This window comes from Lolium perenne, chromosome 4, assembly GCF_019359855.2.
Source record: "Lolium perenne isolate Kyuss_39 chromosome 4, Kyuss_2.0, whole genome shotgun sequence".
Taxonomy (NCBI): domain Eukaryota; kingdom Viridiplantae; phylum Streptophyta; class Magnoliopsida; order Poales; family Poaceae; genus Lolium; species Lolium perenne.
Window position 1 is genome coordinate 117,671,289 of NC_067247.2, and position 14,996 is coordinate 117,686,284.

Here is a 14,996-nt window from a genome sequence, read left to right on the forward strand (position 1 = left end):
GCACATGTAGCGTACTTCATCACCGGATCTATCAACCCCAGGAAGATCTGCTGTGACTCCCACAGAGTGCTTCTCCTAATGTAAGTCCCTTGTTTTAGCGCCATGTTCTGGGTTCAGATGCTTGTTTGTCTGAAGCTCTTTTAGTTCATTCCTAGCTATGACCGTAACACGTTGCTATTTTCTACTTCATTGCTAACTTTAAGCGATTGAACATTTTGGTTTGCATTCCTGCTCGTAGATGTAGCCATCATAACTTCTATCTTGCGTGATCGTTGTTACAAAAATTATAGGTATTATAGTAACATCCTGCTATTATTTAGTTCATGGCCAATTTTAAGTAATTGCACATGTTGGTTCGCATTCCCTGCTCTATAGCTTTTGGCATCATAACTTCTATATTTGGTTTACATTCCCTGCTCTGTAGATCTAGCCATCAAAACTTTAACTTGCTCAGTCGTTGTTACAAAAATTATGGCCTGCTACTATGTTGTTTGTGCCAATTTTTTACTCCATGAACATGTTGGCTTGCATTCCCTGTACTACAGGTGATGCCATTGTTTTGTATCTAGTTCATTGTAAGCTAACAAAGCAAGGACTTAGTTTGGCATGCTATCACTCTGCTATCTAGCCTGTAGTACAAATAAACTTGTCATACTACTAGATAATAATTTTGCGTGCCATCTTGTTCTTCAAAAGCTGCATTATTGACTTGTTTCTCTGACTTGGCATGACGCTCACATATGGAAAGCTGAACATATTGGTTTGCATTCCCTCTTATACAAGTTCACATGTGATCCCACTATATTCTGTATCTGGTCCATCCTAAGCTCCAGGATTAACTATCCTCTATGTGTTGCTCATTACAAGTTTATATCCCGAAACATCTTGATTTGCATCCCCTTCACTATAAGTTCAGGAGTATTATTTAGTTCACGGCCAAAATGAAGTAATTGCACTTGGCACATGTTGGTTCACATTCCCTCCTCTTTAGCTTTTGCTATCGTAACTTCTATTTTTGCTTTACATTCCCTGCTCTGTAGATGTAGCCATCATAACTTCATCTTGCTCAGTCGTTGTTACAAAATTTATAGCTTTGCTACTATGTTGTTCATGCCAATTTTGTACTCCCCGAACATGTTGGTTTGCATGGGACTCGACGTAGTAAGCTTCTTTGTTTCATTCTAACATGCTCTGTTATATTGGTCGTTGGTATGCGGCATGCACTCTTTGTTTGCTTATTGTGCGCATTACAATGATCTTGTTATAACGACGAAATGATGAGTTCCAAATTCTTTGGCAAACAATATTGTAGTGTCTTTGCCTTTCCATTGTTGTTGTCTTAACTTGTAATGTCTTTGTTTCAGATATAGGTGCTGCATGGACAACTTAAAAGATTGCCGGATCCCTTCATTGTATTGCTAGGTTTAATTACCATTCAATTTCTCTCGGGTTCTCGTAATATTTTTCAATGCCTTGCACTGATGTAATATTTAGTTAGTTTTTATAGTTCTTTCGCGCATTTTTTCTTTGGTGCTTGTGGTAAGTGAGGCTATCCGATAGAAATCAATCTTTGCGTAAATATTCTCGGTATCTAAATCACGAATTCCCATCCCTTAAACGGCCCAATTAAGCGAAATCACATACGTGCCGCCCGCAAAATCCTAAAGCGCCTTTTACGCGGTATATAAACAAAGCAACTAAACGGGCTGGCCCACTTACTTATTGGGCCAGCCCACTTGATTCTTGTGGACCCCACACTTTTATTGGGCCGGCCCACTTGCTTTAAGGTGGACCCCACCCACTACCGGGCCGCCCACTAACTAGTTGGGCCACCCAATTGCTTTTGTGGTGGTCCCCACATACTAAACGGGCCGCCCTTTAAGACGAAAGTGGGACCCACTGTGTTTTGGCCCGCCCACTAGCGTGTTGGGCCGCCCACTTGCTATATGGTGGACCCCACATACTAAATGGGCGGCCCTTTGACAGGAAAGTGGGACCCACTGTGTTTTGGCCCGGCCCACTAGCGTGTTGGGCCGGCCCACTTGCTGTACGGTGGACCCCACATACTAAATGGGCCGGCCCGTTAATAGGAAAGTGGGACCCACTGTTGTTTGGCCCGCCCACTATCTTGTTGGGCGGCCCACTTGCTATATGGTGGACCCCACATACTAAATGGGCCAGCCCTTTAACTGGAAAGTGGGACCCACCTGTGTTTTTGGCCCGGCCCACTATCTTGTTGGGCCGGCCCACTTGCTATATGGTGGACCCCACATACTAAACGGGCTTGCCCTTTAACACGAAAGTGGGACCCACCGGTGCTTTTGGCCCGGCCCACTGGCTTGTTGGGCCATACCATTTGATAAAATGTGGACCCCACGTACTAAATGGGCCGGCCCGATAGCAGGAACGTGGGACCCACATGCTAATTGGGCCGCCCAAGAACTTCTTGGGCCGGCCCAGCTTGCTTTAATGTGGACCCCACTTTTTAAATGTCTTGGGCCCGATACCAGGAAAGTGGATCCCACATGTCTTGTGGGCCGGCCCTTTTGCATGTTGACCGGTCAATCGAGTGCATTCGGCCCGGCCCACATGCTTAGTGGGCCGGCCCATTAAAGTTTTGACCAGTCAACCTTAGAGGTTAGGCCCGGCCCACGTAACTAATGGACCAGCCCAGCTATATAGTTGACCGGTCAAAATAAGTCAGCTGGCCCGGCCCGCAAACTTAATGGGCCGGCCCGCTTAAGACGTGGCAGGCCTCGTGTGGGCCTACCATCTACCACGGGGTTTGGGTTAACGCCGTTAAGTGCCGATTAACGGTGTGCCACGTGTCGGTTGCATGACGTCGCAGATCAACGGGCTCCGGAAACACTTGGGCAACGGTCCGATTTTCCGTGGCGGAAGGGCGCCCAAGCGCGACGGACCGAAAAAATCGTCGTAGGACTTTGCCTGACGCAGTTTCGACAACAGAACCCATATCGTCGGGTTAGGCCCATAGGCGACGAAAAATACCCCTTAGCGGACGATTTTGAGACGTTGTCTATCAGAACTTTTCTTGTAGTGGCTTAATGCTTGTCACTAGGGCCCGAGTGGCATGATCTTAGATTTGAGCTCTATACTTATTGCTTAGATTGTATCTACAAGTTGTATGCACATGTCACTGTCCGGAACCAAAGGCCCCGAAGTGACAGAAATCGGGACAACCGGAGGGGATGGCGGTGATGTGAGGGACACATGTTTTCACGGAGTGTTAATGCTTTGCTCCGGTGCTCTATTAAAAGGAGTACCTTAATATCCAGTAGTTTCCCTTGAGGCCCGGCTGCCACCGGCTGGTAGGACAAAAGATGTTGTGCAAGTTTCTCATTGCGAGCACGTACGACTATAATTGGAAAACATGCCTACATGATTAATGATCTTGATATTCTGTCTTAATGCTATTTCAATCCTATCAATTGCCCGACTGTAATTTGTTCACCCAACACTTGTTATTGGAGAGTTACCACTAGTGTAGATAGCTGGGAACCCCGGTCCATCTTTCATCATCATATACTCGTTCTATATGTCAACTGTTTTCTGGTGCCATTGCTCTCATATTACTATTATCGTCGTGTTATCGTTATTACACGCTCTCATATCACTGCTACTTTCACATCACCCACTGTTGCTAGTGCTTTTCCAGGTGCAGCTGAATTGACAACTCAGTTGTTAAGGCTTATAAGTATTCTTTACCTCCCCTTGTGTCGAATCAATAAATTTGGGTTTTACTTCCCTCGAAGACTGTTGCGATCCCCTATACTTGTGGGTCATCAAGACTATTTTCTGGCGCTGTTGCCGGGGAGGCATAGCTCTACTCATAAGTTCACCTGGGGAGTACACTCTACATCTCTCTCTGTTTTATTTTATTTTGTTTTGCTTAGTTTACTTTTGTCTAGTTTATTTGTGCTTAGTTTATTTATGTCTAGTATTATTTTGCTTAGTTTACTTTTGCCTAGTTACTTTTTGTCTTGTTTTATTTTCCTCATATACCCAAAAATTTGAAAAACCTAAAAATTAAAAATTGCTGTTATGGGAGAACCTACAACTTACTTGGAGCTTATAGAATGTTATAATAATTATAGAGAATCAAGAACTGGTAAAATAATGAGTGCTATGATAGAAAAACTGAATACAACTGCTAAAATCTTGCTTGAATGCCATGATATAAACTGTTGCTCTCAACAGGATACTAAACATCTTAAATTTCAATGTGACTTTAGTGAGGAATTTTTAATTAAGAACTATAATCGGAATTGCTATATTCATTATGGGTTCGAAGAGGTAGAACAATTTGTCTTATTTATGGGAGCCTCCGAGATAGAATCCTTCATGGTTGAGAATTATGAAACTTGTGTTGTTTGTAAGGGCCTTAAAGATTATGTCTCTACTATCCTTAATTCTTGCATAGAATGCTACAGTAGGAATCCTTATATCCTTGATTATAAAGAGAGACACATTAATGCACAAAAATGCACTCACAATTTGCAGGAACCGATGGAAGAAGAAATTGATGAACCTGAAAGCTCATTGGATGAAAAAGAGGAGAAAATTGATGAACTTGAATGCTCATTGGATGAAAAAGAAGAGGAGAGTGATGAACAAAAGGAGTAAGAATGGATTAGCTACCCAATGTCAACCTTCTAATGAGAGTAACTCTTTATCTCTTACACTATTTGATTGTCCTCCATGCTTACCGGAAGAGGTTGAATGTTATGTTCCTGTGGATTCTCTTGAGATAGTACCTATGAGTAATACTTGTGAGAATGATTATGCTACTGTTATATATGATAATCCATGCTACTTTGATAAATCTTATGATAATGCTTTGTTTGTGCCCGATGTCGAAATGCATGGTACTAAAGAATTTTGCTTGGCAAATGTTTATGATAAAGCTCTAGATGATGGTCCTATGTTACTTGATAATATTAATTGTACTACTAATGAAAATGGGATTGGAGAGTTCTTGACTTATTCTATGAGTCCCATATCTCTTGAGATTGATCAACCATCTTGTTATATTATTGATAAAAGTAAGTTTGAAAGTTTTAATTCCACTATTCTTGAACTTGACAAAAATTATGTGTTTGGAAATCATGAAAAGTATGCTGCATGTGATAGTTATATTGTTGAGTTTGTTCATGAAGCTACTGAAAATTATTATGAGAGAGGAAAATATGGTTGTAGAAATTTTTACGGTACTAATACACCTCTCTATATGCTGAAATTGCTGAAGTTACACTTGTTCTATCTACTAATGCTTGTCACTTTGTTCTTCATGAATTTATTTGTGTACAAGATTCCTTTCCATAGGAAGCATGTTAGAATTAAATGTGATTTGAATTTGCTTTTTGATGCTCTCTTTTGCTTCAAATACTATTTCTTGCGAGTGCATCATTAAAACTGCTGAGCCCGTCTTAATGGCTATAAAGAAAACAACTTCTTGGGAGATAACCCATGTGTTATTTTGCTATAGTACTTTGTTTTATATTTGTGTCTTGGAAGTTGTTTACTACTGTAGCAACCTCTTCTTATCTTAGCTTTGTGTTTTGTTGTGCCAAGTGAAGTCTCTAATCGAAGGTTGATACTAGATTTGGATTACTGCGCAGAAACAGATTTCTTTGCTGTCACGAATCTGGGTCTAATTCTCTGTAGGTACCTCAGAAAATTATGCAAATTTACGTGAGTGATCCCCAGATATGTACGCAACTTTCGTTAGTTTTGAGTTTTCTGATTTGAGCAACGGAAGTATTTTATTAAAATTCGTCTTTACTGGCTGTTCTGTTTTGGCAGTTTCTGTCTCTGTTTTTTGCATTGTCTCTTGTGGACTTTAAGCGAGGTTTTCTAGACGTAGAGGGCTGTAGCTAATGTTTTATTGAGTTCTTGCAATGTGCCACTACAGGACCAAGGTGGATTCAAATTTTTTGAATACTAACCCCTCTAATGAAGTTTATGAGAAGTTTGGTGTGAAGGAAGTTTTCAAGGGTCAAGAGAGGAGGATGATATATGATCAAAAAGAGTGAAAAGTCTAAGCTTGGGGATGCCCCCGTGGTTCATCCCTGCATATTTCAAGAAGACTCAAGCGTCTAAGCTTGAGTTAAATTCTTGGGGGTTCCACCTATATAATGAGGGGCAAGGGGAGGGAGCCGGCCACACCAAAGCCTTGGCCGCACCCCATAGTGGCCGGCGCCCCCCTCTCCCCAAACCCTAGCCGCCCTCCTCCACCACCTCTCCCGCATACGCTTTGGCGAAGCCCTGTCGGAGATCTCCACCACCACCGCCACCACGCCGTCGTGCTGTCGGGATTCCGAGGAGGATCTACTACTTCCGCTGCCCGCTGGAATGAGGAGAATGACGTCGTCATCAACACCGAACGTGTGACCGAGTACGGAGGTGCTGTCCGACTGTGGCACCGTCAAGATCTTCTACGCGCTTTTGAAAGCGGCAAGTGATCATCTTCTGCAACAACGAGATCTAATCTCGTAGGCTTTGGAAATCTTCGAGAGTTAGTCTCATGATCTTCTCGTTGCTCACATCTTCTAGATTGCATCTTGGCTTGGTTTTCGTTCTTGCGGTAGGAATTTTTTTGTTTTCTATGCTATGAATCCCATCACTATCTACATATGAATGTAGAAGTCACTGACGAGAACATGTGCAAACGGCTGCAGACGGATCTGATTGAGCATTAATGGACATTGGCTGGCCATGAAGACCATGCCTAGAGGAATACTATCTTATTTTCATGTAAACTTTTTAAAATTTGAATGTAATAAGTATGACTTCGTTGAAACTCTTTATTTTCTTGTTTGCAAACTTCATAATTCATGCACACGCGAAAATGAGTCGGGCCGCTGGAGGCACCCCCAGGCGTAAACGAACGTGCAGACAAAAACGGTCTTTCTCGCGTCCGCCGCGCGACGGAAACGGACTCTCGCGAACACTGATTTCATCGTCCCGTTGGAGATGCCCTTACTATTATCTAGGTGTACGTCCTATTCAAAATCTGGAGAATGATTGGAACATAATTTCTCAAGGGATTTTGGCGTCAAACTCATTTGACCCTCACGCGAGTGCAACGAATTTTCAAACGCTAAAAAAAACAAGAAGTTACCAATGACTTGACATGATGATGACAGCCTATTTCTTTCTTTTTTTCCATTTCGAGAGCGCGTGTGTATCTACACAACTTCAAGCTATTTTATTAAAAAAAACATAGTACAAACATAGACGCTCATATACACGTGCATACACTCACCCCTTGAACGCACACACGCACACCCTACCCCTATGAGCACCTTCGAAAGACTGAGTTGGTAGATCGGATCCTTAGATTGATGAAGTCACCACAGACGCCTCGCTGTCGACGGGAACGTCGCCTCCCACTGAAAGAATATTCCGCCTTTATAAGACACACAAATGTCAAATCTGGACTTTAAACTCTGGTGAGTTGGGGGTACAACCATCCTCTTAAGCACCCAACTTCTTATTGATTCTCAAATTCAAGCTAATTAATCTAAAATGGTAGGAATATTTTCTTTTATTACACATACAACTGCTTCATCACATCATTTTTGGTTCCCTTCTGCACAACTCGTGGCAAAATCCGAGGTAGGGTTGGTCTAGCCACATAAACGTTCGGACAAATGCTCGAGTGGCTGAGTTGACGACCAGAAAAGTCAGATTTTTGTTCCATCTTTCTTTTGGGTGAGGCCAATTCGGCTGAATTTTGTTACTATAAAGGTCTGATTTATTAATTTTAACTCAACTCAAGCTTTAAACCTTTTTTTCTCCAATAAGAGATGTTATGCTACTTTTTTTAGCGTACGCCTGGCCTCCCATAGATATGATGTACACAGTCGCATAAACCCAAAAAAAGATTAGCATGTACCATGAGGCATCATCTAAGTACGAAAGTATTTCCATATTGTTTAATATATGTTTAGGTGAGCTGACCGAAAAAAAAAACCCTTCTACCGCTGAACTCAAACCAGACACAAATTTGAATTGCAAGCCTACCAAGGCGCACATAAACTACATGCACATGTTCGCGATAATTCCATGCTATCATACAAGTCAACCGCATTGCCTCTCTACGAGGTATAAGGTTAACTGGTACACAATGTCCGGCACTTGAGCAAACAAAATCATACATTTGAGACTGCTATCAAGATATTTGTTGAACCGTGCTACTTACAGATATATGGTAATATTTAAGGATACTAAAACCAACATAACACATACACAGAAATATGTACACCATAAATTCTCGCAGGTATCACAAATTACATGATTGGTTTACTAGTCTTTTGGGAGAGCCAATGTCTGAAGAACAAAAAAAATGCATTAATATTTATGAACAATATCAAGCTTATGTTAAGTAAGTAGTAACATATAAATGTCATGATTGGGCTTTTAGTTCTAATAAAAATAGTTGTATATAGTATAAGATTTAGTATAAATACAATTTAATAGACATGGTTAGGGTTGGATGGAAATCTCCTTACCGTGAGCTTAATGAACACTTCTTAAGTATTGTCTTGGTGATTTTTACCATTATTTATCCTAGACTTGAAATGAAACGTGGTGAGTGTTGTTTAAAAAGGATGTATGTCAAATAAAGGATCACCAATGAGGTCGAAGACCACACAATTGACCCTTTCAATCTCTCTCCCACTTATGAGATGGAAGATCCGTAGAATTAGGCTATAAGCAGCAATAAACCAAGTTTAGTCAATCTTTTTTAGAGGAGCAAAGTTAGTGTCATATAAGTCCAAAGTCACAATTTACCTTGAGGACAAAACTCATCCCATTGATGCTCCAGAAAGAGGCAAGAGTTTTTGACGACTTTAATAGTTATCCGAGTCCAAAAGTGATTCACCCGTTTGTTTGCTCTTTCGGCTTCATTATGAAATCAAAGTAAAACCACATCAATCCTACAATCATAGTGGTAATTATTTATTATTTACTGTCAAGTACTCTAGTGTCTTCTTATAAGATTTTATATTCTTTTGAAACATTGAATGTTTAACTGTAGTTTCATTTCTCTTATGTAGGGGGTGGCAGTGATGATGGGCTTCGTTCCCCTTTTCGAAAAAATTTAAAAATTCATTACATGATCTAATTTATTTTAATAAAAATGCCTTATTTTTGTCGCTTGGCCATTTCTCTTTTTGCCCTGCTCTGCATTTGCTTCTTGGGCTAGCCCACGTGCTTGCCTACGTCCTATGAATGAGGCCACACATGCACCGTGCATGTTTTAGGCCATGCTAGCCTACACGAGCCAACAACTTAGGGACTTTTTGTCTGCGGATTCTATACAGTAACCACGTGGGTGGTTACCTTGCGCCGCACACCCCTGCTGGGTCATGGGCATGGCCCATAAATCGTTGATTTTCTTATCGACCTAGTTGTTTTTTGTTTTCTATCGGTTCTCTGGTTTTATTTTTCTGATTTTTATTGTTCTACTTGGTCTTTTTTTAAATTGCATATTATTTGATAATTTTCAACTTTAAAATTGTTCAAATTTAAAGATGTTTACATTTAGAAAATGTTTCAAATTTGGAAATGTTTAATTAAAAATGTTAAGATTTTGAAAAGGGATTGGATTTTAAAATGTTTGAGTTTAAAAAAATGTTCGGAATTTTTTCGAAAACCAAAAGAAACTAGATAACCAAAAAAAGCTGAAAACGAGCAAAAAAAACCATTAAAAGTGCGGGAAACAGAAAAAACCGGTCTGTAAACTTACATAGAATATGGGCCGGGCCAAAAGGAAGCCGGTGGCTGGGCGGCGCGGCGTGGGCTCCGCATTGGGTGGCATATTGGAGGCCCACTGTCGTCCCGGCTCAGTTCCACCTCCACGCCGAGCTAAACGTCTACAGCCACATCGGATCGACTCTCCGTTCACCGTTGTCGCCGCGGCGCCGCCGCCGACGAGGCCATAGCCTTGCCCTACAGCCCCGCAACCTTGCCACCGCTCGCACGTGACGCCCCCTGCGCGCATCCGCGCAACTAGCTCACAACCGAGGGGGAGGAAGAGGGAGGTGAGCTATGGAGAAGTCGCCGGGGGCTTCACCGGAGACCGCCGCGGCGGCCGCGGAGGTGGCGGAGCGGTTCCGGTCGCTGGTATCCGCCGAGGACGTCGGATCCATCAAGCAGGCGCAGCACCTCATGTAAATCTCGATCTCCGGCACCTTCACGCATAATTTAGTTTCAGTTCGATTTGTTCTGTTACATGATAATACCGTCCCTAGTTTTGCAACCGAATTCGGGAAATTCACGTTTATTATAGTAGTTGCACGCCTCAATGGTGAGTGCTTGCAATTTTGGTTGTAAGGTTACAACCTTAGGGAAAATTACTGATTGCTCCCATCAAGAGTATCCAGTGCAGATTGGTGAGTTGGTGTATTCGTTGCTATGAAAACCTGACGGCTTGTTACTGCCTGACTGACTGGAGATTTGACCAGATGGTTCTAGAAATCTCTAGGTGGCACCCACAGTACATGCTTACACCGTGATGCTTAAGCCTTGTTAGGTAGTGATCCATGGAAAATTACTGATTGCCCCCGTCAAGTTTCCAAGTGCAGATTGGCTTGAACAATGCCAGATGCTGTTAATTTGGTGTATCCGTTGCTATGAAAACCATACGGCTGGGTCGTGCCGGACTGATTAGAATCTTATAGGTAGCATTCACACTACATGCTACACCGTGATGCTTAAGCCTTGTTAGGTAGTGATCTAGTGACACATAGCGAACTCACACTCGGCTTTTATCATTAAGGACCACCTGTTAGTTTTTGGATCTTAAATTTTAGACATGCAGAAGGTAAACATGTGTCCAAACATAATTATGCACTTTGGTGATCTTTTCGTGATTTCATAGGTCTTGGATCCTTTGAACTGTTAAATGGATCTTAGAAAGAACTCTGGAAAGTTATCGAGTTTGTTGGTAATCTTCATTTCCTTGTAGTGGCGGAGGCAGCGGGTGGAAGGATCCATGGCCCCCTTCATGCCCTCATAACTGCATGCATATTATGCTGTTAATCTTGCAGTCGCAAAGAAAATCATTATCACATAGTTTGGCCCCTCTTATTAATAGTTTGATTCATTTGGCTCCCTCTTACTCTAATTCTTGGCTCCTCCACTGTTTCTGCGACCATGTTTTTTTCAGAAATAAGATCACCCTACCAGCCCTTACTGGACATTTGTTAGGAGTGACTGATGAGTGGACAGTGCTTATAAAGTTCAGCCAAATTCTTCTGTTAGTGGTTTTATGTTAAATGTATAGGTGGCCGTTATTCTATAACTAGCAAGTTCTATACTATTGTATATATGAGCATACCATAATCTCTTCCATGATGTTAAGATCTTAATATTGGCGCACCTTTGACACCTGCATATTTTGATCGTTCCACTCTTTACAGCCTTCTGCTTTTCATCTTGTCACTCCTAAAATGGGTATTTGTTAGTGGTGACGGGTGAGTAGAAAAGAGCTTACAGAGTTAAGCTCAATGCATGCATGTTTAGTGATGGGCTGTCAAATAGTATATGGCTGGTTATAAGTTTTGTATAGAAACGTAAGTACTATACTTCCACTCTATATGAGTAAGCCATTATCTCTGTGATCATACTAAGGATATAAACAATATTGCTGGTGTCCCTTTTGACTCATGCAAATGACTGTTCCTCTGTTTATGTCCTAGCTGTTCATTTGCCTTCCTCTTTCACCCTAAACATCCATATGCAACCACTTGCCTGTCCAGTTCATAAGTTTAACCTGATATACATGCACATAGGCAGGACTTGCTAGTTAAGTTTCAGTGCATATTCTATTCTGCAATTAAGCATGCAGCTGATCTGATTTATCCTATAATATGTCATGTTTGTTATTGGTATGATTTCCATGATAGAGGTTTATGATCAGCTGGCTCCTTCTTAATGGAATAGGTGGATATTGGACATCGACACGGTCATAACTGTGGCCACTAATTTCTAGTCCCTCCGTTCCATAACATAAGATGTTATAACCAATATAGGAGGGAGTATATTGGTTGTAATAACATCTTATATTATGGGACAGAGGGAATATTATACTCCCTCAATCCTAAAATAAGTGACTCAACTTTTTCTAGATAAGGATGTATCCATAACTTAAACATCTGTATCTAGACAAAATTGAGTCACTTATTTTCGGATGGGGAGAGTATTATTTCTTGAGAAATTGACCGCTGGATATATCACTTTATCTAATCTGAAAGCATCAAAGGATATCGGTTGTTTAAGTTTCAAAAGCTGCACTCACATTAATGTTTAGAGGAGGAACCAGTACCAACCTTTAGTCAACTACCAGTACCAAGGTAGTTTCACTATTGCGCAGCATGTGATCAAGCTAAAAGGACGAGGTACCGAAACCTAAGTGAGATATGGAGACCGGCAATTTTGGTCTGAGACCAGCAGCAACAAAAAATGGCTTAACCGATCAGTATTTACAAGTATGACTGATCCTGTAAATGGGTGCGTGCATTTGCAAAATTAGCTTAACCATAATTTTGTGCATTTTCTCCATAGATCTTTTGATATATTTTCTGTAAATGAACATGTACCGATCAGTATTTTCCCCCCTTTTCCGTGGCCCATGCTTTAGTTTGGCTGTCCGACCTGACCCTGTCACGTGCTAAAACTTGTAACAGTCCAAAGACCGGTGGGCGTTACAATGTTGGGGTTAATGCTCCGAGAACGCAAGGTAGGCCAGCCATGTTCCAGAGATGAGAGGAAGAGAAGGTTGGAGACTGGGATTAGATATTTGTCGATTGATTATTCTCGTTACTTGGCTAACAAACCATATTCTTCCTACGTAGTTAAACAATTGTCTAACTAAATTGGTACACTTCCGATCCTTATCCTTATTTCTAATGATCCTAGAAGCTTCATCAGGTCCCTTGACAACCCTGGTTAAGTGAAGTGACTGCCCTACGGATCTATCTGACCTTCTAAGTTTTAGTCAGTAGTCAATACTACAATGCAACAAATGCTGGTAATCTTGGTCATGGTTAGTTGCATGTTGTTTGCAAAGCCAGCATGTTTCTCTCCTTTCTGCAAATTTGCACCATTGTATAGTAACATCTCTTTCTAATGGCACTTCTTTTTTCCTTTCTGAGAATGCTTCTCCTAGTTGAGCAATTTAGCTAAGGAAACATCTGGGTTGGCATGCATTGTGTTGTTAGAAACATGAGAAATTTTGGATGCTTAAATGACATGTATCTACTGTGTTGCAATAGAAGTTGTTGGAGTTGTTGGCTTCCTTTTATTATTTCCCAGTAATGATCATCCATATTGTTACTTTGCAGACTGGGGCGATTGCAAGATAGTAATGCAGTTCTAACGCATTTTAACGAGTACTCTGAACAATGCTTTGCGGAGGTCTCCAGTGACTTTGCTAGTAAAACTCGCCTTCTCAAGTCGATGAAGGATGATCTTGACCATATTTTCCTGAAACTGAGGTACCTTCTTGCGTTCTTACTGTCCTTCAGAACTCTCAGCTGCTAATTTAGTCTCCTTTCTATTATTTTCTAGTGCTGTTTTGTGTATCTGTCATATGATTCTCTTATCCATTAATGTTCATTCGAACTGTACTTATACAATAGTTTTCCCGCGCAGCTTAGTTTTTTTTTACTCTTTTGTTGTAGAAGCATGAAATCAAGGTTAGCAGCAACTTATCCAGATGCTTTCCCTGATGGTGCCATGGCAAAGATGATGGATCAAAGACCAGATCTTGAAAATCCTCTGGAATAATTGGTTTATCACCTAAACGTAGCATATCAGCGACAAGATCTGCTGCAGCTAAGATCCATTTCCTTTTTCTTGAGAAGTGAAGCAAGAAAGTTCTATCTGCACCTTGTGTTGCAGAAAACTACAGCTTCCAGAAACTTCCGCGTACACCTTGTGCATAAATGGGCTTTCGTAGATCTGTTATTTTCTCATCCTTTTGTGCATGTAATTGATGTATTGGTGGCTGTATGGATTAACGTTACTCCCTCCGATCCATAATAATTGTCGCTGTTTTAGTTCAAATTTGAACTAAAACCACGACACTTAGTAGGGATCAGGGATCGGAGGGAGTACTATGTTTGTAAGATCTAGTATCATAATGAATATTGAAAGAAAATTGTAATATTTTTGTAGTATCATAGTGATGGACTGCTGGGCATTTCACACGAGTCCCAACTCCCGAGGGGGATAGGGCAGATGACGAAGGTTTGATCAGATAGAAGGATTGTGATGGTGGTATATATCAGTTGGGGATACGGAAGGATGTATACCGTCTCTTTCAGAACGATGATCCAACGCGGAGTTGTACGGTGAAAATTGCCTTGGCTGCAAAATGTAAACATGGACAAATTCGTTTGTAACACGTTCTGGCTGCCTTTGAGCTCTATAATTTCACCGTGTGTCTGTTTCAGAGTTTAAATTATGAGTTTCGTGTGCAACTAAGCACAGCATGGGTTCAAACTTCAGCACCCAAGTGGTAGCATTACTAATCGATTGCTTTTTGACTTGCTAAGCTGAACATAAATAAAACATTGCCCAGCCGAGAGCTAAAAGAAAACAGACATTGCACATCATTTGAAGTCGCGATTGGGCCGCACCTGACCGGTGAGGAGCCGCCCCAGGGGGCGGTCCAGGTACTAGTGATTATACCAAACCAAATACTATGTACAATAAAGATTGTTTGTGCAGTCCATAAGGTTTGATAGAATCATCGTAGCACCAATATGTGAGACATTTTAATCATGAACATTGCATCTCACGCAAGTCACAGTTGGGAGCCTCATATGAACATCCACAAGCTAAGAGATGTCCTGCAAAACCAAGGAGCATGCAATACTAATGTATTTTTACACGGCTCTAGGTATTGGAAGATCATCCTTAGCTCACATAGTGTTATTGAATTTAATCACCGGCCATTGCAA

At 41.3% G+C, this 14,996-nt stretch overlaps 1 protein-coding gene across 1 annotated transcript; it reads left to right on the plus strand.

Annotated features, from left to right (window-relative positions):
* The first annotated feature begins 9,868 nt into the window (after positions 1-9,868).
* LOC127293717 (kxDL motif-containing protein LO9-177) lies at positions 9,869-14,210 on the plus strand. Its single transcript, XM_051323357.2, has 3 exons — positions 9,869-10,199; positions 13,374-13,526; positions 13,713-14,210. The coding sequence occupies exons 1-3, from the start codon at positions 10,078-10,080 to the stop codon at positions 13,816-13,818; spliced, it is 381 nt and encodes a 126-aa protein (XP_051179317.1). The 5' UTR covers positions 9,869-10,077; the 3' UTR covers positions 13,819-14,210.
* The last annotated feature ends 786 nt before the right edge of the window (positions 14,211-14,996 follow it).